This window comes from Papilio polytes, unplaced genomic scaffold, assembly GCF_000836215.1.
Source record: "Papilio polytes unplaced genomic scaffold, Ppol_1.0 DF824269.1, whole genome shotgun sequence".
Classification (NCBI taxonomy): domain Eukaryota; kingdom Metazoa; phylum Arthropoda; class Insecta; order Lepidoptera; family Papilionidae; genus Papilio; species Papilio polytes.
In genome coordinates, this window is record NW_013524935.1 from 1,174,904 (window position 1) to 1,200,971 (window position 26,068).

Sequence of the window (26,068 nt, forward strand, 5' to 3'; positions counted from 1 at the left end):
GGTTGAATTATATGGAAGTCAAATTACTTTGTATTTAATATAGTTAATTTGTTATGTGTATAATGAAGAATTTCTATTATTAAATAATTGTGAATACTTATGTTTTTTTAATGTACATAATGTCAACGAAACTTTTTAACCTTACCCTAAATACAACCTTTTTTATCAAATTTACAACTACAATGCGGACTGCATTTATTTTGTGGTTTTTAACTCATGGTAAATTTGTTGTGTTCTTTAAGAAATATTAATAACTAGCTGTTCCTGTGCATTCGCAAAAAATTATAAAAAAATTATTTTGTTGTTTGCATGTGTCAAATTATCAAATTGTCAAACGTCAAATGACATGACATGATGTCAAACCATGGCAACCTTGCTTCCTTGATGTTGGCAGCAACTTATGGTATCTTTCCCACATTAGGGTTTTTTATCCAAAATATTTACTTCCTAAGTTTAATGGCGTGAAATATATAGCCTAAAGCGTGACGTAAGTGTAGGGCTTTTTATTAAAGAAAGAATTATTCAAAAATATACTGTAATTGCTGACATCTTAGGCAATAAAGAAGTGTTAAGTTATAAGTATAGATGAACCGAATTTTTATAGTTCAAGCTAGGTTGAAGTCCTACGAATGAACGATACTATAAAATCAACATTTATTGGAATAACTTTTTCCAACAATAGAAAACACATTGTATGCAAATGGTATTGATTTTTTTTTAAATGAATGCAATGAATCGAATCACCGTTATGTGAATAATTAAATTAAATTAACTATAAAAACTTATCAACGCTAGTAAAGCACGCTTCAACGTCAGTTTTGCCTCACACCTTTCACAGAAAGGTGATACAAAACCTATTGAAGAACCATTGGTTTGAAGGTAGGTAACAAAAAAGTATTTTTTCAAGTTTTCAATAAACGAATAATCACTATTAATCTTACTAATATTATAAACTAGCTTTCATCCAGAACTCCGTCCGCGTGGAATTAAAAAAAAGCAAAATTGAGTAGCCTATGTGTTCCTCCAGATTATCCTCTACATCTATACCAAATTTCATCGAAATCCGTTCAGCCGTTTACGCTACAAACTCTAAGAAACATCCATCCATCTAAACTTTCGCATTTATAATATTAGTATGAAGTACGTGACAGATTGGATGTTTGTAAGAGTTTGTAGACTAAACTGGTGAACTCGCTGAAATTTGGCATAGATGTAGAGGGTAGTCCGGAAAAACACATAGGATACCTGCTTTTGTTTTTTCTTAATTCCACGCTGATGGTGTCACTGGCTAGTTCTTAATATTATCGATTACAGAACAGTTATACTTTTTCAGTTATCAGTATAAATTAAAAGACATGCCATACGGTTTCTGCTACTCCTGCTGTAAAATAACGCACAGGCGATGCACAACTCGTGTGGCATTGCCAGCGTAGAAAACTAAACTAGGGTTTTACCAGTCTTCATAGAACTATTAAATGACAAAATAAGTCTATAACCGTGGTTCTTTTCTTAATATTTTCAATGTTACAGAATAAACCATGGTGCCAACACCTCAAGAACTGAATGCAGCTCAAAGAGTTGGGGATGGCGAGAAATCGGCAGACAGGGTCGTGATATCCGGCATGTCAGGTCTCTTCCCCAACTCTTACCACGTGAAGGATCTTGCCGAAATACTGTATAACAAGGTAAGTTTGTAGTGGGCGCGCGAATTTGACTAAACTAATACGAAACTGTTGTGTGATTGTCGATTGTTTTGCAGCTAATTCAACTGTTTATTTGCACAATTAAAATCGAGTTGTGTGCATCTCCATAAGCTCATAGGAATCAAAGCGCGACTAAATAGTTGTGCGATAGTTTAGTCAAATGTGTGCGTAATCAACTTTTAAAGGCTGTGTATTATCTTCTCTGTTATTTGTCAATATATGTAGAATAGAACGCTAGTAGCCTAAAGGTTAAAAGTACGGATTAACAAATCAGTAGCCGTGGATTCGAATTTGGAATAATCTATATCTATACTATTATAATAAAGCGTAAACACACACTTCTTTGTTTCCTAAGATGTCAGCAACTTCAGCATATTTTTGAAAAAATCTTTTTTTAATAAAAAGCCCCTCACTTTTGTCACGCTTTAGGCTATATATTTTCACGCCATTAAACTTAGGGGGTAAATACATTGGATAAAAACCCTGATGTGAGAAAGAGACCTTAAATTGCTGCCAACATCAAGAAAGCAAGGTTGCCATGGTTAGTCAGCGTCATGTCATTTTGATATTTGACACATGTAAACAATAAATTAAAATTTTCATAATTTTATGCGGATGAAGTCGCAGGGGAACAGCTAGTTAAAAGATATAGTAAAACCGATGATTATATAAAAATAATTAAATTATTTAAACTATCGAGAGTCATTACTTTAAACGAAAATTAAAACGGCTCAACTAACTAGTTAGTTGACTAGTTTCAGACCCTTCGGGGGTCCTTCTTCAGGGCGAGTATTAGTTAGGTTTTGTTCGCGGTCACGTCGCGCCTCGCACTGCTGTGCGAAGGGATGACTGCTGTGCTGGACACCCGAGGGCTTTGAAACTAGTCGGTGCCGTCACCGGATGATAAAAAGATGCGTTGAGCCGTTTTAATTTTCGTTTATATGAAAATAACTGTAGAAAAATATTGCCTTGCTATAACAAAAAGGTCATTTAATTACATTAAAGTAGGTGTACCATTGTAAATAAAAAATAATTATAATATATAATTTATGCAAATTAATCGTATTGTGTTATTCTTTCTTTGTTTCGACTTTAATCAGTTTAAAGGTCAAAATACAAACTTTAAATAAAATATGACACTAGGTTTAAGTAACTAACTATTACGTTTTCATATTTTTTTACTAAAATATCTAAAACTAGCTGTTCCCGTGCGACTTCATTCGCATGAAATTATGACAATTGGTTTATTGATTACATTTTACAAATTCAATTGATGTCAAAATGACATAACATGATGACAAAGTATGGCAATTTTGTTACCTTGATGTTGGCAGCAACTTAGGTCTTTTTCCCACATTAGGATTTTTATCCAAAATATTTACCTCCTAAGTTTAATGGCGTGAAAGTATATAGCCTAAAACGTGACTTAAGTCTAGGGCTTTTTATTAAAGGAATAATTATTCAAAAATATGTTGTAATTGCTGACATCTTAGGTAACAAAGGAGTATGTGTTTACGCTTTATAATAATAGTATAGTATAGTATAATATTAATATAGATAGACGTCTTCTTCATAGGAAAAACAGACACAAATTGATCAAATCCACTTTTTAAAATGCGGAATAGATAGCTTTGACACAACAATCTCACCATTCGACTTATATTACCTAGATTTTTTTTTACTAAAAATTTATATTTTTATTCTGCAGCTAGATCCAATCTCATCTAAACCTCGATGGCAGTACAACCATCCAGAGGTAGCCCCGTTCACCGGCAAGGTTCCTGATCTAGAACATTTCGACGCACAATTCTTCAAGGTGCACTTTCGTTTGGGACACACTATGGACGCCGTATCTCGCAAGATATTGGAACAAGCATATCAAGCGATTTATGATGCTGGTAAGAGTCAAGCTCTTCGGACGTCGATTGATCAGTGGTTTAAACTTGACTTGTAATCTACAGGTCTTGGGTTCGAATCCCGCCGTGTACCAATATGATTTTCGATTTTACAAATTTTCATAGATACATAATGTACCCGACGTTCTTACGGTGAAGGAAAACATCGTGATGCCTGCACATATCGGCGAAGAAATTCAAAGATATGTGTGAAGTCAACCAACCCGCACTTGGCCAGCGTGGTTGACTATGGCTTAGTCACCCCTTATTATGGTAGGCTCCGAGTACCTCGGTGTGGACGTATAGTGAGCTGGTGATGATAATGAGAAGTGTTAATCAATTCACCATTTTAGTATACTGGGGTAGCAACTTCTTTTCTGCGTTGTCTTTGCACATTCGCCTTTTCATATTCAGTTAAAAGTTATACGTGTAAAGTAACTTGATAAAACAGACAATATTGACTATGGCCTAGTCGCGCCTTACTTATAATGGCCTACGAGCCCTTAAGTAGGAACTTATAGTGGAACTGGAATGTTTCTTAAGGTCTATTGACATTGAATTTATTAAAAATTTATTTGTTTTAATATACAGGCGTAAGTCCAGAAGATCTGTCCGGGAAGAAGGTCGGCGTGTTCGTCGGCACTTGTTTTTCCGAGAGCGAAAAAGCCAGTTTCTATGTTGCCAGTACTAGAAACGGATTCGGTATCGCGGGGTAAGTGATTTATTTTTCACAAGTGAGGAAAATATAAAAAAGAAGTCGAATAAATCCTGATTAATTCCTAGATCCTAATGATTGGAAAACTACAATATTGTTATGACTAGCTGTTGCTCACGACTTCGCTCGCGTGAAAAATAATATAGCCTGTGTACTCACATATAAATTACCTTTCTAATGGTGAGAGTATTTAAAATCGGCCCAGTAGTTTTTACATGAATCGAATACATATAAAAATACAAAAATACCAATTTTTCCTCTTTATAATATTAGTAAGCAAAGATAATTTCCACAATCTTTGAATGGAACTTAATTTATCGATTTCTTAAAATCATTTATGTCGTTAACAGATGTAACAAATCGATGTTCGCCAATCGCATCTCTTACTGGCTGAATGCGAAGGGCCCGTCGATGTCCATCGATGAGTCGTGCTGCAGCTCCATAGCGGCACTGGAACAGGCCTACCTCGCCATGAGCCGCGGCGACTGCGAAGCGGCTATCGTCGGCGGCGGCAACATCTGTCTGCATCCTCAGGCTTCGCTGCATTACGGCAGGTTAGTTCAGTATACAAGTGGGATCATTTTGTTTTAATATTTCTAATAATCAAGACGACATTTGCCACTGTTGAAATGATATCTACTGATGCAGGTCAGAAGCTGATTTTAATATAATCTAGCTGTTCCCGTACGATTTCATCCGTATGAAATTATAAAAACTTTTTTTTTTGTTTACATTTATCAAATTGTCAATTGCAAATGTCAAAATTACTGTTACAATTGTAACCTTGCTTCCTTAATGTTGGCACCTTGTACTTTATGGTCGCTTTCTCACATGAAGTTTTTTTTTCAATTTATTTACCCGCTAAGTTTAATAGCTTGAAAATGTATAGGCATATCGTAAGTGTAGAGCTTTTTATTAAAGAAAAGGTTATTCAAACGTATGATGTGATTGCTGACATCGCCTCAAAGTTGTGTGTTTACGCTTTATTATATTAGTATAGATAAGATACATGTATGTTAAAGACTCTTGTTTCTTTTTATCACTACTAAGTATTACTTTTTTTCAGGATCATGTCTTTAAGTATGGATGGGAAAACAAAATCTTTCGATGATAAAGCGGCAGGCTGCGCGAAGTCAGAAGCTGTTAACGTTCTGTTTCTACAGAAAGCAAAAGATGCTTTACGGTAAGTACATACGTTAGCAAAGAACCGTTTTTAATGTCCATACATTTAAGAACAAAGAAAATGCAGGTTTTTCTATATAGTAGTACTATCTTTCGCCCGCGAATCCGTCCGCGTGGAATTAAAAAAAAACAAAAGTAAGTAGCCTATGTGTTCTTCCAGACTATCTTATACATCTTGTCAAATTTCATCGAGATCCGTTCAGCCGTTTAGGATGTAAGTCAACAAACATCCATCCATCTATACTTTCGCACTTATAGTGTTAGTTACTCCCATTTCTGTATGGTGGTATTGAACCAGACGAGCAGGTCCCATTTACTCTACCACTGTTACTTTACTAATCTTCATTACATATTTAAATAATTCAATCTTCGGTTATTTCAGAGTCTACGCGGACGTTGTCCACGTCAAGAGTGAATTCTTAAAAATCCTGGACGATGAGACAGGACCTAAGTACGGCTTCTACCGTGATCCGAGAGATGTCGCTGTTTTCTTGAATAACTTCTACAAAGAAGCGAGAGTACCACCACAAGCCGTCGAATATGTTGAAGCGTTTGGATCAGGTACTAATTTTGTAATTTTTTATTTAATATCACTTTTATACTTAGAATCTTTCTAACCGTGTTTTTTTTACAGCAATTCCAGAGGCAGATAAAGCAGAATTGGAATCAATAGATGCAGTATTCTGTAAGGATAGAGAGAAACAACTTCTTGTGGGTAGTGTGATGTCTAACATCGGCTACGGAGAAGCGGCTTCAGGCATATCTGCCGTTACTAAGGTAAGTTCCACCTAATAGTTAGTAGTATCTGAAATAGATGCTAATGTTGGTACGAACGGATGTTTGTTACTACGTATTTTGGTTGAATGTTTCAAAATGAAATATTGGAACAGAGATACATCTGGAATAACGTAAATTCTAGTTTATATTTGAGAAAATGTACGATTTTAGTTACCAATAAGTAGGCTACGAAATGTTCAACTTTTTTTTATTATTTCATGCTGACAATGTCGCGTATAAGTCCGCGTGCACACTTGAAACTAAACTATCGCACAACTGTTTATTCTGGCTTTGATTCTTATGAGAGGATATGCTTAAGAAAGGAGTGGTTTCCGATATGACGGCTGATAGAGATGTATGGAAGCAGCAAATACTGAGCCGACCGTCCATAAGGGATAAGAGCAAGTTGATGATGATGATGATAATTCTTATGGGCTTATAGGGAGGTGCACACTACTCGATTTTTAGGTATACAACTCAATAGTAGAATTGGCTGCGAAACAATCGAAAATCGCACAACAGTTTTGTGATAGTTTAGTCAAATTTGTGCGCCCACTAAACTTACCTTGTGATACAGTATTTTGGCAAGATCCTTTAGTGCTAAGAGTTGGGGAAGAGACCTGACACGCCGGAGATCACGACGCTGTCTGCCGATTTCTCCCCAGATAGTAGCCAGTTAAAGTCGCTGCAAATAAAATAGACAATCGCAATAGTTGTGTGATGCTCTAAAAGAACATAACTTACTGTCACTCTGTAATAATGTTACTGTTTTCTTTTTAGGTTCTTCTAGGTTACCACACAGGTAAACTAGCTGCCAACCTTAATTGTGACACACCTAGGACAGACGTCGCGGCGTTACGCGAGGGTCGTATGCGTATTGTGACCGAACATCAACCATTTAACAGATCGTATGTTGCGGTTAATGGTATTGCTATTACTGGGGTTAATGCTCATGTTTTGTTACAAGGAAATTATAAACCGAAGGTAAGAAAACATTTTATAATAGTATACTCATAAATATTTAATTATTTATTGACGTATTCAGGATATTTGAAAATAATAACCTTCTATAACCTTTCATTACTTTTATTATGGGAATCAAAGTTAACTTTATAACCAATATTAGTTAGTTATAAGTCATTATCAATAGATGGCGCTGTAGGATAAGGCGTAGTATTTGATCAATAAGTATATTATTTTATACACAAAATATTATTCATCTTACTTCTTACTAATGTTATAAATGCAAAAGTTTATATGGATGGATGGATGTTTGTTTGAGTTTGTAGGTTAAACGGCTGATTGGATCTCAACGAAATTTGGCATAGATGTGGATAATAGTATGGAAGAACACATAGGCTACTTGCTTTTATTCTTTTTTAATTCCACGCGGACGGTGTCGAGGGCGAAAGCTAGTTTAAAATAATTATTTATCAAATGCTACGCCTAATATAACGCCATCTATTGATATTGTCTGACAATAAATTTTAACAGATTTCAAAAAGAAAGAGGTTTTCAATTAGTCTGTATTTTTTAATATTCTACCTAATTTTAAATTATTAAAATTGGAGTTAAAATTACTTAAAATTATAAATATCGATTATTTACTTTTTGTTTTTCTTAAAATAACTTCATCTTATTCCATTACTGTTATTGCTACATTGTTTTATTTAATTTTCAGGATCTAAACCGTTACAAATCCAATATTCCACACTTAGTGACTGTTTCTGCGAGACAAGATTCTTCAGTGAAAAGAGTTCTAGCTGACTTGAAGATGAGACCAGTCGACCCTGAGGAGTTGGCTCTGTTCCACAACATACATCAGACCAGAATCTCCGGTCATTTGGGCAGAGGTTTCGCTATACTATGTAAGTACTAATATTATGAGGAAAGATTTGTATTTTAATATATTTTGTAATAACTCAAAAACTTTTGGGCCGATTTTAAAAATTCTTTCACCAATGAATAGCTACGCTATAAGTGAGTAAGGCTACATCTTTAATTATTTTTTAATTTCACGCGGACGAAGACGCGAGCAATATGTAGTAAATAGGCCACGCTCAAACCTCAAATTATCTTCAAATGTCGTCTGACAGATTGTAAGTGGCGCTTACAATATTTGGGCATTCAAGATTCCTTTCAAAATTCGACCATTAGTTACTTATTGGTCTGTCTGTCTCTTTTCTTCCAGCTACAAATGCGGAGGGAGAGACAGTGTCATTATGCGAGAAGGCGGATTACTTCGACGACGCGCAGCGCCCTCTGTGGTTCGTGTACAGCGGCATGGGCTCGCAGTGGTCCGGTATGGGCGCACAGCTCATGCGTATACCGATATTTGCAGCTGCCATTGAACGGTAAATGAGTAATTAATTAATACAAAAAATAATTCAAGTACAATGGAAGCTAAATTATACAAGATATATGTAAATGAAGTAAATGAACCCTTGTTCCTTTATCTTAACCAAAGTTACCTAACCAGTTAGACAAAAATATTTTTTTAGTATATTAACTAGTTGTGAAACAGGAATATTATTTTTCACTTTCGTAACCAGTTAAGTTGTACTAATATTTGGAATGCGAAGGAAAAAGTACTTGTAACAGTAATAAATGGCCCTGAATATAATAAACTGTATTCACCCTACCGTATACGAAACTGAAAACTACCTTTTTATCATAAAGTTACCTAAAAACCAAAAAAAAATTACTTAACTGGTTAGGAGCAAAGAAAGTAAACTAAAGTATGACAAACTAATCCATAAACTACGTTTGCAGTTGCCGCCGTGTCCTGGAGCCTCTAGGAGTTGACATAGTAGACATCATCACCAACCCCGATAAGACGATGTTTGACAACATTCTGCACTCGTTCGTCGGCATCGCCGCCGTGCAGATCGGTCTCACCGACGTGCTGAAAGCCCTCGGCCTCGTACCAGATAAGATTATAGGTAAGCTGAACATAAGAATCAATTTCCAATGCACGTGTGTGGATGTGAGCACTACTCGATTTTTAGTTGTGCAACTAAACAGTTGAATTCGCTGCGAAACAATCGACAATCGGGCAACAGTTGTGCTATAGTTTTGCAAAGGTGTGCGCCCGCTCTTATAAAGACAACGAAACTACGATGACAGGCAGGAGGCAACGCATTAAGTGATGTTGAAAAACATACTTGAGTTTTTGACCGACTTCCCAAAAGAAGGAAGTACTCAATTCGTCTGTATGTTTGTTTTTTTTTGGACATTTGTGTCGGCAATAGGAACTTACTTATAGTATGTCCCTTCCCGAACTGAAATCGTCCCTATAAGTAGCTTTGTTCTTTTGTTTTATTTACAACATCTTACCAGATATTTGATACTTATCCGATTGATACAGAGAAAGGTTGGCTAACCTACTTAATGGTTTCTTTACTCCTTATTCTATTAGGTCACAGTGTCGGCGAGTTAGGCTGCGCGTACGCCGACGGCTGCTTCACGGCTGAAGAGATGATATTAGCTGCCTATTACCGTGGACTTGTGTCTGTACAGACACCCTTCATCCGTGGATCTATGGCTGCAGTAGGCATTGGCTATAAACAGGTATGCATACATACATTGCATAAAATGTACGTATACATTATGTTTCCACAAAGTTATAGCAGTTTAATCTATCCTAGTGCTGGTGGGTCTAAAAAGACCTGCCACGCACTGGTGGAAATATCATTGGGGACGTATTTTGCCCCGCCGCCGCACCAGATGATTTTACTTGCCGCAGTAAAGGTATTCATCATTAGAAGGAAAAGATAGATTTAAATATATACAATACAATGTTGACAAAGTAATGATGGAGTAAAGGAAATATTACAAACAACAAAGCAATCAAAGACCAAAAAATGCACACATAGACATTAGTTAGTTTAAAAGTTATGAATAAGTCTTGACTGAGTTTGCTATGCTGAATGGATTAGACTCAGCTGTTGACGTACCAACGTTCAATCTTATAACCTTGTATTCCAGGTGGTCAAATTGTGTCCTCCAGAGATCGAAGTAGCGTGTCACAACGGCCCCGAATCCAGCACGATCTCTGGCCCTGCTGACATCATGAAGGAATTTGTAGCACAACTCACTGAAAAACAGATTTTCGCTAAAGAAGTTCCCTGCTCCAATATTGCTTACCACTCCAGATATATTGCTAAAGCTGGTAAGAATTTGTTACAACAAATGATTAGTTTACTAAAACATGGCAAATGAGTAAACGAGATGTACTCGTAGCTAATAGACCAGTTAGTAAAGTTGGCCTCTTACTAACGGCGGATCCGGGGGGTCATGGGGGTCGTTGCTCCCCCTGAGCTGGTTGGTCAAAAGCTTGACAAATATGTAAATATATTTTTTCAAGCTCTTGACTTGACCTAATGATCTCAATGAAATGCCTTTCTGGAATCCTTAACTCTTCATTTAGTTTATTTGTTTAGTGAGAAAGATTGTCAGTTTTAAGTCTTATATTTTATTAGGTCCTGGTCTACTCAAGTATTTGAGCCAAGTGATCAAATCCCCGAAGCTTCGTAGTGAAAAATGGGTGTCAACTTCAGTGCCACAAGAGAGATGGAACGAACCGATCGCTCAATACTCTTCAGCGGAATATCATACTAACAATCTGCTTGTAAGTTGTACATAGTTCAGGATATTAGACCTTACAATAACTCTCTTATACTTAAGGGCCTAACAAGAAGCGTGTTTTCAACCTTGTCTATAATATTTGTACAAACTAATGAATCATTGAAAGAAAACCAAGATCTAAAACTCACTCCTTACTTAATGCTCCATGTCAGATTTATTCCATTCCGTTTTGGCGGTTCTTGCTGCCTTTTATTTGAGGTCAGCTCAAGGTCAGCTCTCTTCCATACAGTAGTCCATTAGTTTCATAACATATACTCCAATCAGTTAACTTTCTTCTGTATTACCTTTCTAGAACTCCGTGCTCTTCGAAGAGACCTCAAAGTTAATACCAGCCAACGCGGTACTAGTGGAAATAGCCCCGCATGGCTTGCTGCAAGCTATCCTCAAAAGATCACTGCCGGAGTCCTGCCGGCACGTGCCGCTCACCAGGCGAGGACATCCAGACAATGTGCAGTTCCTGCTTGAAGCTGTTGGCAGGTCAGTATTCTATTTTAATTAACTGATTTTGTCATCTGCTAGTTAATTAAATTTTTGAAGGCGGGAAATATTTTATGTGAATATAACAAAGCGTGTGTGAAAGGCGATCTGAGGAATTTATTCTTAGAAAGTTTAAGGTAGTGTTTGACTTTTGTGCCATTTTTTTGTTATTTGGCTTCTCATTTCTAGCTACAGTGGCTTAAAGATTTTTCTAAAAAATTTTATCTGAAATTGTTTTTGTTATGTTAATAATATTATTAATTGTAGTTCAAATATTTATTTTTTTCCAGACTTTATATGGAGGGATACAATCCAAATGTGGCGGCTCTGTATCCAAAAATCGAATTCCCTGTTTCCACTGGCACTCCAATGTTGTCACATTTAATTGAATGGGCTCATCACGAGAAATGGTAAGTATAGTTAAAGAAACAATTTTACTAAATAAAGAAGTCTTACATTAAATGGATTGTTAGTATAATAGGCGCAAACGTTCGACTAAACAATCGCATAACTGTTGTGCGATTGTTGATTGTTTCGCGGCCAATTCAACTGTTGCACAACTAAGGGCCTGTCTCACGACTAGCTGATAGAAGCTCAGATAGCTTAAGAATGACGTCACTGTCAGATAAGGTAAAACAATCGACATTTTAAACGTTCTATAGTTATCAGCCGAATTACAGTTGGGTGCGACAGGCCCTAAAAATCGAATAACTAGTGTGCGCACCATAGTTTACTCAAAGGTGTGCGCGCTCTATAAATATAAAAAAAATCTCTTATCCAGGAACATACCGCTGTATGTATCAGCACACAGAATTGTTGCGGCGTCTTGCAAGTTCGTGTACTCCGTTTACGACGTTGAAAATGAATATCTCACTGGATGTGTGATAAAAGGTAAGATTGCAAAGCAATGTCAATCTACTATGAAGTAGACCTTAGCAAAATATAGCATTAGCATACCACCATAGGTTTTTTACTCCTATTGCATTGTGTCAAACCAAATTTAAACAAAACAAAAAGGAATTTATGGTAAAACTTGTAAAGCAAGTGAATAAAATAAAAAAAAAACAATCATAAATATTCAATAGTATATTCTTGTTGTCAGGAAAGAATACGTTCCCATTCACGGCAGCGCTGATCGCAGCTTGGGATTTACTCGCGATGTCACTTGGTCTGCTAAAGAAACAATTGTCAGTCCAATTCAAGGATATAAAGCTGTACTGCCAACCAATGCTTCATCAGCAACGCCAGTTGCGCCTCTTCACCACACTTCACAGAGGAACTGGCTACTTCGAGGTAAGACAGAGATGGACGGATTGCGTGAAAGGTGACGTGATCAAGGGAGTGATGTATGATAGAGTTACGTTACGTAGTGACGAGAGTGGGATAAGAAGGAAGACGATGAATAATTCCATTAAGATACAAACCAATACTTCTCTCGAAACTAAAACGGAACAAAAACATAGATGTTAAAGATAGGATGAGTAAAAAGGAGTCAAGCTAATCAAATACATTTAGAACTCTTAATAATTTTTTAGGTTGTTTCGTTGTTCTAAATTTTTAAGAACGTGCGCACATCTTTGACTAAACTATCGTACAACTGTTGTGCGATTGTCGATTGTTTCTAAGCCAATTCAACTGTTTAGTTGCTCAACTAAAAATCGAGTAGTGTGCGCACCTCCATATAAGCTGTGTAATCAAAGCGGGACTAAACAGTTGTGGGATAGTTTAGTCAAAGGTGTGCGCGCTCTAATTCTACAATTAAAGTAGTTATCGAGACAGATTTTTAGAATTCTTTAGTAGTTTCAACATAAAACTTCTGTTCTCTAATGTTTGACAGATCATGGACGAAAATAACAGGGTGGCAACTGGTTACATCAAGGGTGAAGTTGACGACGAGAGGCCCTTTACAAATGAATTCACATCATCTGAGGAATTGGATTTCAAATCTGAAGATATCTATGATGTATTAAAGAAGCGGGGATTCGATTACAGGTAAATAAACTACTTCAAATATAAGTAAGTGATCACTACACTAAGGGCTTGTCCCACAAAATTGTAAATTGTCTGATGACAATCCAACGTGTGAAAGATGTGATGGAAATATCGGATTTTGTTACTTATCTGACAGTGGCGTCATCTAAGCTATCTGAGCCTCTATCAGCCACTGGTGGGACAGACCCTTATATTCGTAAAACAAACTTGACTCATTGGTTACTATTAATATAGTATTCTATTTACAAACTTTACAGTTAAACATTGTAGTTACGACTAGCTTTTGCCCGCGACTTCCTCTGTGTGAAATTAATAAATAATATAAAACATAGGTACATTACTTACTGACAGCGTAGCTTTTTAACGGTGAAAGAATTTTTAAAATCAGCCCAGTAGTTTTTGAGTTATTTCGTTATAATCAAACAAAGTTTTCCTCCTTATAATATTAGTAAAGATGAACATTTGTTAGCAGTGTTTAAATATCTTAACAGAGTATTATCTAATCCTTATTAAATAACTTTAAATTCTAGCGGGGAATTCCAAAGTATTAAAAAAGCGAACAAATCGCTGACTGAAGCTGATATAACTTGGAACAACAACTGGGTAACATTCATCGATGGTATGCTACAATTGAATATTCTTGCTCGATCTCACGACTCTATCTCCCTGCCTACCCACATTAGGAAGATCATTATTGATATAAAGAGGCAAAGTGAAACACAAGTTGGCAGCGACAATGTCATGACTGCAGAAGTTTTTGATATACTGAAGTATACAAGGTAGGATAAGTATTGTTTTGTTATTTCTTAAAATATAAAATACCAAACAAAGCTACCCAGATTTAATTAAACTAAAAAAGAGAAGAATGTGATTAAACTGCATAGGGCAAGACGTTTCAGCTATCTCTTTCTCTTCTTGTCCTATGTCCCCAAAGTGGGGCAAAGGGCGTCCACAATACGCCGCCAACTCGCTCTATCCTGGGCTCTGCGTTTTGTCTCGGACCATGACAGCCCGATTTCAGTTATCATCACCAGCTCTTTACATGTCCCCACCGAGGGGCTCGGAGCCTACCCTAATGCGGGGTGACTAGGCCATAGCCAACCACGCTGGCCAAGTGCGGGTTGGTTGACTTCACACATATCTTTGAATTACTTCGCCGATATGTGCAGGTTGCATCACGATGTTTTCCTTCACCGTAAGAACGTCGGGTAAATTATGTACATATGAAAATTCGTAAAATCGAAAATCACATTGGTACATGGCGGGATTCGAACCCAAGACCTGTAGATTACAAGTCAAGTGTTCAAACCACTGAGCCACCGACGCTCTATATCAGTTATAACAGTTGTTAAATGCGATTCTGTGAGATTTTTATACTATTGCTAAACTAACTAACACTGTTGAAATTGTGTGTTAATTATTAACATAACATAAAAATTGTTGTTTTAGATGCGGAGGTGTGGTAATAGAAGATCTTAAATTCCGTGATCTGCCACAACTGACAAAAGAAGCAGATTTAATGGCGTTGAAAGTTATACCTTATTTCCAACAAAATGTAACAGATGTAAGTAATAATTTGTTAACGTAGACACGAACCGATATCCATAACCAAGACGTAGCAAAAAAGTATTATGCAGAGCTATAAAAAGAGTAACTTACATAATTGAATATAAATACTAGTTACGCGACTTTGTCGGCGTGAAATTAAAAAAAAAAAAACAAAAGAAAGCAATAGGTTATGTGTTCTTCCAGACTATCCTCTACATAGATGCCAAATTTCATCGAGATCCGTTCAGCGGTTTAGGCTACATACTCTATCTCTCTCGAAACTTTCGCATTTATGATATTAGTAAGATAGGATTGCAGGGTATAAGTACAATAAATATGAAATATCTTTTAAATATTAAATATTTTGGCTGAGATGCGTTTGTTAAGATGGATGTGTGGTGTGACAAGAATGGATAAAGTTAAGAATGTGTACATTAATGGAAGTTTGAAAGTAGCGCCAGTGGTGGAGGAATTGAGAAGCAAAAGATTAGCGTGGTATGGACATGTTATGCGACGAAATGATGGGGACATAAACCAGAAAGTGTTAAGATTGAATGTGGATGGCTACAGAGGAAGAGGAAGACAGAAAAAAGTATGGATGGATTGTGTGAAAGAGGATATGCTTAAGAAAGGAGTGGATTCAGATATGACGGCTGATAGAGATGTATGGAAGAGCGGCACATACTGTGCCGACCCTCCATAAGGGATAAGGGCAAGTGGATGATGAAATATGAAATATCTTTTCAAATTATTCCAGGTTTCCACCGCGATGTTGGTTTTCCTACAAATCGTATCTGAAAATTTAAACAAGTCAAGTATCAATATTGTCGAACTCTCTGACAATGACGAAGAATCAGCTTTCGGAAGCCTGATTGATGTTTTCAAAATGATACCCACAATCAAAGTGCAATACAAGATTATCAAGAGGAACCACATGTTGGATGAAAGAGTTCATTTTCTCACGGATGTTGATGTACTTCTTGTTACAGATCTGTCCAAAGACGATAAGGTAATTATAGTAATTTAAATAAGAAATACTTTAAAACGGAATGATTTTCATAAGACTCAAATAATTAAAAGATCTATGCCTATTATTCTTAAAATTTTGTTAAGATATTCCTTACCTTGTTTTCCAGCTATAATATACTAACTTCTTCTAAAAATCTAACACGTAACATACAATATTATTCTTCCAGCTGTGTCAAACACTGTACCGCGTCCTCTGCCGAGATAACTTCATTGTGAACAGAGAGAACGATGCAAAAGACACATTTAATAGACCATCAGTCTTATACCGTGTTGTTAGTGCTCAAAATACTACTAACAGTCGCTTAGAGTTGGTAAGATGGCGACCAACGACCACCACAGCTTCTACCAGCGCCTTCACCGTACGAACAGCTTCAGATTTAGCGTTACTGGCTACCTCACAAGCAACTCTGCCACAACGACACAAGCTCCTCATCATCACATCATATCCACTAATCGATGGATTAAAAGAACTGGTGCAGAAATGGAGAAAGGATCGCAATCAAATCTATGTTGTTATGATTAATCATAAGATTGCTGAAGACCAAAATATCGATCAGCTGCCTAATTTAGATTTGGCTTTCAATGTACTGGATAATGTAAGTATCATGTTATATTAGCTTTCGTCCATGACTCCGTCCGCAAGGAACTAAAAAAAAGGCAAAAACAAGTAGCCTATGTGTTCTTCCAGACTATCCTCTACATGTGTGCCAAATTTCATTGAGAACCGTACAACAGTTAAGGCTACAAACTCTAACATCCATCCATCCATCCAAACTTTCACATTTATAATATTAGTATGAAGTATGATTATCAATTAAAACAAAACGCACTAATTAATTTAAAAATAACTATTAAGTCATCATCTTCAGTTAAATATACGTCCCCACTAAGGAACTCGAAATCTACCTTAAATTATGGTAGACTAGGCCATAGTCAACCACTCTGGTACCGTGAGGGTTGGTTGGCTTCACACATATCTTTGATTTTCTTTTTGAGTTTGTTTTAATACGTACATCTTTTTAGGGACAATGGTGCGGCGAATTCGCTATTCCTTTACAGCAGAAATTGTCTACAGTACGTGATGTAACACTTCAAAATTCTCGCATTGGATCGTTAGATGTCAACTCTTTTCACTGGGTAGAAATGCCTAATATCAAGGGACCTGGTGTTAAAGTTACTGTAAGTTGAGTTGTTCACTTTAAGAGCGGGCACACCTTTGAGTAAACTATCGCACAACTGTTATGCGATTTCAACTATCGATTGTCGGTTGTTTCGCAGCCAATTCAACTGTTTAGTTGCACAATTAAAAGTCGAGTAAAATTCCGCACCTCCATATAAGCTCATAGAAATCAAAGCGCGTAAGCAATTGTGCCATATTTAGTCAAAGGTTTTGGTTAAAATTAGACTAATAATGACTGAATTTCTAAATTTTTAGGTCCACTACGCTGGAATTAATAACACTGATATCAAAAGATGTTTAGGAATAATCCCGCGGGTTGGCAAAGACAGTTGTTTCGGTATGGACTTCAGTGGTGTGACTGAAAGGTAACTCAACTATCCTTATGACCTGTTATTTTAACGTTATTAAGGACTTGAAGCTGTATTTCAACCAAGGGCGGGTCCAGCTTTGGCGCCAGCTTGACAAAATATGTAAATATATTTTGTCATGCTTTTGACCAACCAGCTCCGAGGGGGTGGGTCTTGACCCCCATGAGACCCCTTTGGATCCGCCGTTGATTTCATCGCACGAAAAGAACTCAAAACTGTTATTTACTAAAATATAATAATACAAGGTTCTAGCTCCTTTTTTCTGGAAGCATTTGAATGGTACGTTAATATGTGTACGTATATTACCAGTGGCGAGCGTGTGATGGGTTTGGTACCGAGCGGCGCGGTCAGCTCGCGCGTGCTGGCGGACCCCAAGCTACTGTGGCCAGTGCCCGACCACTGGACAATGGAGGAGGCGGCCACCGTGCCACTGGCATATTCCTTCGCCATCTACTGTATCGTAAGTTAATAGATGTATGGAACGGGGAGAAATTTATTCGATCGTCTTCTGAACTCTAAGGGCCTGTACCACCAAATTGTAAATTGTCTGATAACAATGCAACTTGTAAAATGTGTGATGATATCGGATTTTGTTACCTTATCTGGCAGTGACGTCATTTCAAGCTAACTGATCCTCTATCAGCCAGAGGTGGGACAGGCCTTTAATCATGACTTTCGATTGAACGACTTGAACTAAGTGCAGTAATAATGTTACTAATCGAATCTTCTATAAATCGAGATTTCTTAGAGCGCGCGTACACCTTTGACTAAACTATGCCACAACTGTTTAGTACCTTATATGGAGGTGCGCACATTACTCAATTTTTAGTTGTGTAACTAAACAGTTGAAGGCTGCGAAACAATAGACAATCGCACAATTGTGCGGTTTACTTAAAGGTGTGCGCCTGCATTTATGAATATCTATACTATTATAATAAAACGTAAACACACACTTCTTTGTTGCCTAAGATGTCAGCAATTAGAGCATATTTTTAAATAATTCTTTTTTTCATAAAAAGCCCTACACTTACGTCACGCTTTAGGCTATATATCTTAACGCAATTAAACTTAGGGGGTAAATATTTTGGACATAAAGATAGGAAAGAGACCATAAGTTGCTGCCAACATCAAGGAAGCAAGGTTGTCATCAGGTCATGTCATTTTGACATTTGTAATTGATAATTTGACAAATGTAAACAATAAAATAACTTTATGCTCATGGAAACGCACGGGAACAGCTAGTAATTTTATAAGATCAGTTCTATATGCCCAGTGAATAAACAAACTCAAAACTGTTCTAAATTTAAATATTGTTTCAGGGTATCAAAGTCCTGTTGAACCCTAAAATGAAACTGCTGGTGCACGGCGGCGCGGGTGCGCTGGGTCAAGCTGTCATATCCATTGCCTTAGGCAACGGCTGTGACGTGTTCACTACAGTTAGTGACGTCAGCAAGAAGCGATTCCTGTGCAAAATGTTCCCGCAACTTAAAGGTAACAAAAAAGCTGCAGAAAATAATCTATACTAATATTATAAAGAGGAAACATTTGTGTTTTTGTATTTTTATATATATTGGAATAACTCAAAAACTACTGGGCCTAATTCTTTCATCGTTAGAAAGGTAATTTATCTGTGAGTAACATAGGCTATATGTTTTTTTTTTTTAATTTTAATAGCTATTATCTATAAATAGGTATGTTTCTGCTCTGTTCAGAGTCAAAAGATTAATTAACTAATAGTCAAATTTAATTTGCAGAAAACCAAATCGGCAACTCCCGCGACAATACTTTCGCTGACATGGTCCTGGCTGCCACCAATGGAGAAGGCTGTGATGTTAGCATCAGCTGCGTAACTGGAAGTCTTAAAGATGTGAGTAATTAGTGCATTCCATTCATCATCACGTTTTCTTTGATTGTAAAGACAACTCTCCGAATATATCATTTGCCAGAAACATGTAGTATACGTGGTTTTGTTAAATAAATAGAAGAATTGTAGTTAACTAGATTTTGTGTAGGTTTTTCACTATCTAAGCTATCTGGTGACATCTTTCAATTAAAACCACCTGGCATCAGATGGGATCATCAAATGGTCTATTTATCGTAAAAAAAGCACCATTCTTTAAAATTTCGAAGCATTTAGAGCGAAGAGTACAAACATAACTAAATTTTATAAATTTACGCCCCGCACAGCCGCGTTGTGGAACGTTCTGTCCACGGCGGTATTTCCAAACCAATACGACTTAGGGTCCTTCAAGAAGCGAGCCTATCATTTCCTCAAAGGCCGGCAACGCATCTGTAGTTCCTCTGGTGTTGCGGATGTCCATGGGCGTCGCTGACCACCTCGGTGTTCTCGCCGCTCGTTTGCCCCCTTTATTATAAAAAAAAATTGACTATCAGAGAGATTGTCGATTGTTTAGCAATTCAACTGTTTAGTTGTACAACTAAAGTGTGCACCTCCATATAAGCTTATATAAATCAAAGCGAGAGTACACAGTTGTGCAATAGTTTACTTTCAGATGTGCACTTTTTTAATCTAGATCTTTCTGTTCACAGTCAACACTCAAATGCTTGGGTCTGTGCGGGATCAATTTTGATACGATTCAAATTACAACACGTGATAACTACTCGTATGGAATGTATAATCTGACGAAGGAAAGGTCATACATGGCCGTCGATTTTGCACAAGCTTTGAGAGAAGGGAACGTTAAAGAAATTTCTGTAAGTATTTATTTTATAAAATAATTATCACCAACGAGTCTTTACAGTAACCGAAACTTAACAGTGGTAGTGCCCGCTTTAACATCTTAGCACTGCAGAGCCGGCACGGCCGGTGTAATACCACGACCACACAGAAGACAGGCGTGAAATGGAAGCAATTCCGCCTGTCGTCTGATGAGTGTGGTGCCGGCGGCCTAATTTAAGTCCCTTTCTCGTGACCACCCTTTTCTTATAAGGTGAGGATGGAAACGGGAAGTGGATTTAACGGTGGAGGAGATGCATACGAAGGGGAAATATCCTCTTTATGTGCGTCTCCTTCTCCCTCGGATAAGGGTAGGCAACGCATCCGCTATTGCGGATGTCCGTGGGCAGCGGTCGCTGCGCCATTTTGGCGGATTCAGGTGGCCGCTTGCTCGTTTGCCACCTTATGTTATAAAAAAAAAACTCTTGGCTAGACCACTGTTAGTTAGTAACTAGGTTTTGCCACGCCTAGCTTCAAATAAGGTGTGAATACCCTAATACTAATAATACTATTACTACTACTAATAATCTAAAGAGGAAAGATTTTTTTGTATTGGAATAACTCAAAAACCACTGGACCGATTTCAAAAAAAAAATCACCATTATAAAGCTACGTTATCACTAACATTAGCTATAGCTTTTATTATTGTATTAAATACACGTGGGCGAAGTCGCGAGCAATCACTAATTAAGATGTACGGAACTCGTAGATATTGTGCAAACTCTCCGTCGGATAGAAAAAATGATGGTTGACTTCGTACATATCTTTGAATTTCTTCCCAGTACATGTTACATCAAAATCATTTGTATGTACATTTGATTGTCATATCAATATTATAAATGCGCAAGTTTAGATGTATGTGCGTTAGAGTTTGTAGCCTAAACGATTAAAATGGTACAGATGTAGAGGATAGTCTGGAAGAACACATGGGATACTCACTTTTGTTTAATTCCACGCGGAATCGCAGGGAAACGCTAATAAGTCATAAACCTTTTAACTTATTTTACAGAACATACAGTTAATGTTAGCTGAAGGCATCAAGCGAGGCTACGTACGGCCGCTGTCTCGTGTCGTGTACAGTCCACTGGACGTGCCGCGAGCCTTCCGTCTGTTGGCGGCAAGCAACCACCGCGGCCGCGCCTTAATACAACTGCAGGGCAACCAAGACGCTCTCACATTGAACACTGAACCAAGGTATTAATGCTTAAATGTCGTATCTTACTGCAATCAGATTTATTAAGTAGTAATTTATGTAGGCGATTAGTAACGCACAACTGTTATGTGATTGTCGATTGTTTCGCAGCCAATTCAACTGTTTATTTGCACAATTAAAATCGAGTAGTGTGCATCTCCATATAAGCTCATAATAATCAAAGCGGGACTAAACAGTTGTGCGATAGTTTTGAGAAAGGTGTGCGCGCGCTCTAAATCACAATTAAGACAGTTAAGGCGACAGATTATTGGGATGTTTTTGGCATTACGTTCAATTGGAAATAGCGCCTACAAGTAAAAGGTTTACGCCTAAAAGTTAATTAAATTAAGGTGCAAATCTAAAACAAAACACAAATAAGCAAAACAAATCTCGAAGGAATTTCTTGAAATGAAAAAAGTATTATGGAAACCGTTTGCGGAGTAACTGTTTTTTTTTTCAGATTACACTGCTCTCCTGATTTAAGCCATTTGATTATGTGCAACAACAACTATTTGGGATTGAGAATCGCAGAACGACTAGTTCAGCGCGGCGCAACGAAGATATATTTGCACGCGTTGAAGCCATCTGGACGGCTTGATTTCGAAATTAGGTACAAAAATATATATCTATACTGATATTAGGGGAATTATTTCTATTTCTGTATGTATTGAAATAACTCAAAAACTACTAGGTTAATTTCAAATATTCTTTCACTAATAAAAAGCTGCATCATCAGTGAGTAACATACGCTATCATCATCTTCCCTGCCTTTTCGTTCTCCACATAACTCTATCATCCATCATCTCAGTCATCACTCCCTTCTTGATCATGTCACCTTTCTCGCAATCCATCCATCTCTTTCGTGCTCTAACGTGCTTCTTGTTACATGCGATTCATCCCTTCTCATAACATGCATTATGTGAGTAACATAGGCTATGTTTTTATTATTTTCTCATTTCACGCGGGCAAAGTCGAGAGCAATAGCTAGTATTTTATAAATCGTAATGTGTTTTATATCTTTTATATACAAATTACAGATCTCTCGAACTCCAAGGTGTGAAAGTAATACTTTCTAACGAAGAATTAAAGAGCAGTGGCAATCTTAATACGTTGTTATCTAACTGCACTGATATGGGCACTATAGAAGGTATCTATGTGATCGCTGTAGACAATAAAACTGAAGAACCTTTCAATGTGATTCAAGAATTAGATACAGCTACAAGAAAACTATGCCCGAATCTTAGGTAAACTAAAAAACACTTTTTAATTATAATCACAGTTATTGGTATACAGTTACAATGTTATTTAACCTTGACTAAAAAGACAACTTTAAATAAACAATTGACATAAAATATAGAATTGATTTTTTATAATCTGTTGAAACGATATCAATTAAAATTAATTGATTTCGAATAAATATTCACATCCCTATTTACGTGCCAATAGAGTACAGTAAAATATACGCATTAAACAAATCTAAAACTGAAATGAATATGTTTCGTAATAATATATTTCGCCTATCGAATGAAATGTTGTTTTTATAGGTACTTTGGAGTTATCAATGGATCCTCAGATTATGGAGTTCAATGCTGCATCTCAAGAGAGCACGACAGACTGCCAGCCACTTTAATAAAAATACCATCACTCAATAAGGTAGAGTATTTATTTACTTAAAATATACACTGGCGACGATAGATGGCGTTAGTATTATTATAGAATACGCTTTTGAAAATACTCTGCACACTTCTCTTGAATTATTATTGTTTAAAGATGAGTCTTTTTTTGGTTATTTCAGTGTTTTATTTTTAAATACATAAATGTTTATTTTAGATGGTTAATAGTGAGTCTAAATCTGAAGAAATATTGACAGAAACGGACGTCGTGAACGTGTTTGAACGTAGTCTTAGATTTTCTGAGTCTGTCGTTATCGCAAACCCACGGGTGTTGCAGCCACAATCACTTCTGCAACAAATCGCGAGAGTGGCAGGTAAAATTACACTATAAATAAACTTACGAAAGGTTTTATTAGTGACTAGGTTTTACCCGTGACCTATGTGTTCTTCCAGACTATGCTCTACATTTACGCCAAAATTCATCGATATCCGATTAGCAGTTTAGACTTCATACTCTAACAACCCTACATTAATCTATTTAAACTTTCAGATTTATAATATTAGTGTTATTTAATACCATTATTCCCAAGCCATTCTATCCGAATGAATAAGCATCATTTTTTTAAGTAAAGAAATGTTTTATGTTAAAGGTATTGAAATATCAGAAGACGTTCCGGAAGATATCACTCTGTCAGAATTAGACTTCGAAAACGACAAGTCCACAAACATCACCACATACTTACGAGACGTACACAACATATCGGTCTCAGAAGAACACGTCCCCTACTTGACAGTGCAGAAGTATGTATTCTATTCTTTACCAAACATAATAACAGAGGCGCTACCGTCTCAATAACTCAATCGATAATTGTGTTAAGAACTTTCCTTATACAAAACCCAATTTTTCCTTTACTGAATGATGAAAAATTCAAAGATTCTTGACTATTACTTACAGAATACGTGAAATGGAAGAATCAATGAGAGACATAGAATTCGAAGAAACCAAAGGCTTGGGTACATTCTTTTCGCATGTGGACGCTGATGAACTCGAAGTAACCACTGAAATGGTGTTTTTGCCGACGCTAGCTAATAATTCAACTATGGTAAGTACTTATTTACTAATTCTGTATATGTTAAGAAGTTTATTACAACTTTAAGCTTAACAACTTAATTGATTTGAAAGATTGTCGTCACTTGATTATTTTTCCGGAGTTAAGACTTTAAAATTCATTCCTATTACAGCGTGACGACGAATTCGACGCTACCCAGACGTACTTATGTATAATACCAGGGCTGGAAGGTAACCGTGAACGTTTCCGAATTCTTTGCGAACGACTCAAGCTGCCAGCTGTCATCTTGCAGCCCGGACTTGATAGGCCCGATGAAACCGTGTCCAATCTGGCCAAAAGATATGCAGAGGTGATTGTAATATGTATTCTTGAATTAACGATTTAAATTGACAAAGTGTTCTTTTTCATTTCAATAAAGGCCTGTCCTACCACTGGCTGATAGAGGCTCAGATAGCTTACAAATGGCGTCACTATTAGATAAAGTAACAAAATCTAATATTCATCACATCTTTTATACTTTGGATTGTTAACTGACTATTTACAAGAATTTGGTAGGACTGACTACTATCTTTTTCTCTCTTAACAGACACTCTTGAAGAAAACTGCATTGAAGCGTAACTTTTATCTTTTGGGATATGAAAGTGGTATCTTGGTGGCACTGGAAATGGCAACTATCTTGGAAGATCACGGTAATCAATTTTATTTTACCTTCGCTTTAAGCTGATTTTAAACGGATACATTATTAGTATAGTAGTGAAAAAAAAAATTCCACGTAGGTAACCACTTTTATTTTTTCTTTTCAGGATTAACTGGTACTGTCTTCTGCATTGGAGCATCGCCTGACGAATTACAAGTAGTCCTTAAAGAACAACTTAAGGAGTACGACACCGATGAAGCTTTACGAATGGCTATGGCGAGACATATGTATAATCTAATGGTAGGCGGGAACACTGATGGATTTGAGAGAGCCATATCAGGTGCTTTCACTTGGAAAGAGAAGTTAGAAGCTTGTGCTCGTTCAATACTTGGGAAGGTTTCTCATTCCGGACAATATACTAAAGAAATGATCGATTGTGCGTTCCGAAGGATTAAACAAATCCAAGATTACAAGCCAACACCTAAAGCGCTTCGTTCAAAGATAATTCTTTTCCGTGCCGCTTCTGTGGGTACTAATGATCAATCCTTACAGGATTATTCTAAAAACCCGATCACCGTATACAAGCTAAATGCACCGTTAGCACACTCCGCTATGGATTTACGTTGTACAGCTTTAATTAATAAACATCTGGATCCTGAAATACTTGAGGAGTTCGAGACGAAGAACCTCTGCGACACTTATTTGCTTAACGCGGATACATTTATGACTAATTCTTATGATTTTTAGAACATCTAAATCTTCGTGAAAACTATATAATTTACTATTTATTAAAAAATTATTTAAATTTGTTTCTTCTTTAATAAATTGGTTATTGAGTACTTTTGTTTTATTTTATTAAAATTTGTTAAGTCTAATGCAAAAATAAGGTTCTCGTCATGCCACGTGCAGTCTTATATTTATAAATTATATCTCTTATCGCAAGAATTTCGTAATAGTTTAATCTTTTTTTCATAAATATTGTACTCAAAATGATACAATAAACACTAATCTCCGAATCGCCAATTTCACCTAGTGAAGTCTATCTTCGTCATTTCACATTTAAATAAAAGTAAAAATATTTTTAAGTTTCAAGATCACTGTTAGGATCGTCCCATAATAACAATTCATCATAATTTTGAGCGGAGAAGCACAAGGAAGTAACTGGCACACTTGAATGGCACGTGCCAGCTATAGACAACCAGGAACGTTAACTTGCATAGCGCAAGATGACCCTTGCGCTTCCTCTCGTCTTATATGATCGCCTTAACACTTTACTGGGACTGGCATGTTTAAACGCATTGTGCCA

The 26,068-nt window shown here is 36.7% G+C and overlaps 1 protein-coding gene across 1 annotated transcript; it reads left to right on the top strand.

Moving 5' to 3' along the window:
• Positions 1-1,538: 1,538 nt before the first annotated feature.
• On the top strand, positions 1,539-25,509 carry LOC106105818 (fatty acid synthase). The gene is made up of 38 exons (XM_013286277.1): positions 1,539-1,689; positions 3,416-3,601; positions 4,190-4,310; positions 4,664-4,867; positions 5,380-5,496; positions 5,878-6,056; positions 6,130-6,272; positions 7,053-7,256; positions 7,954-8,140; positions 8,464-8,626; positions 9,045-9,214; positions 9,691-9,842; positions 10,260-10,443; positions 10,754-10,902; positions 11,212-11,396; positions 11,687-11,806; positions 12,178-12,287; positions 12,499-12,689; positions 13,234-13,388; positions 13,919-14,167; positions 14,838-14,952; positions 15,694-15,945; positions 16,133-16,561; positions 16,989-17,144; positions 17,401-17,510; positions 17,823-17,973; positions 18,833-19,004; positions 19,268-19,380; positions 20,064-20,228; positions 21,260-21,444; positions 22,480-22,686; positions 22,987-23,095; positions 23,273-23,429; positions 23,706-23,856; positions 24,011-24,158; positions 24,298-24,474; positions 24,712-24,814; positions 24,929-25,509. The coding sequence occupies exons 1-38, from the start codon at positions 1,539-1,541 to the stop codon at positions 25,507-25,509; spliced, it is 6,801 nt and encodes a 2,266-aa protein (XP_013141731.1).
• The last annotated feature ends 559 nt before the right edge of the window (positions 25,510-26,068 follow it).

Bases quoted from the DNA above. Each gene is read 5' to 3' on its own strand.
- LOC106105818 (XM_013286277.1), top strand. From the start codon at position 1,539: ATGGTGCCAACACCTCAAGAACTGAATGCAGCTCAAAGAGTTGGGGAT. The intron at 15,946-16,132 runs GTAATTATAGTA...TTATTCTTCCAG, and splicing joins ATCTGTCCAAAGACGATAAG to CTGTGTCAAACACTGTACCG. The intron at 23,096-23,272 runs GTAGAGTATTTA...TGTTTATTTTAG, and splicing joins AAATACCATCACTCAATAAG to ATGGTTAATAGTGAGTCTAA.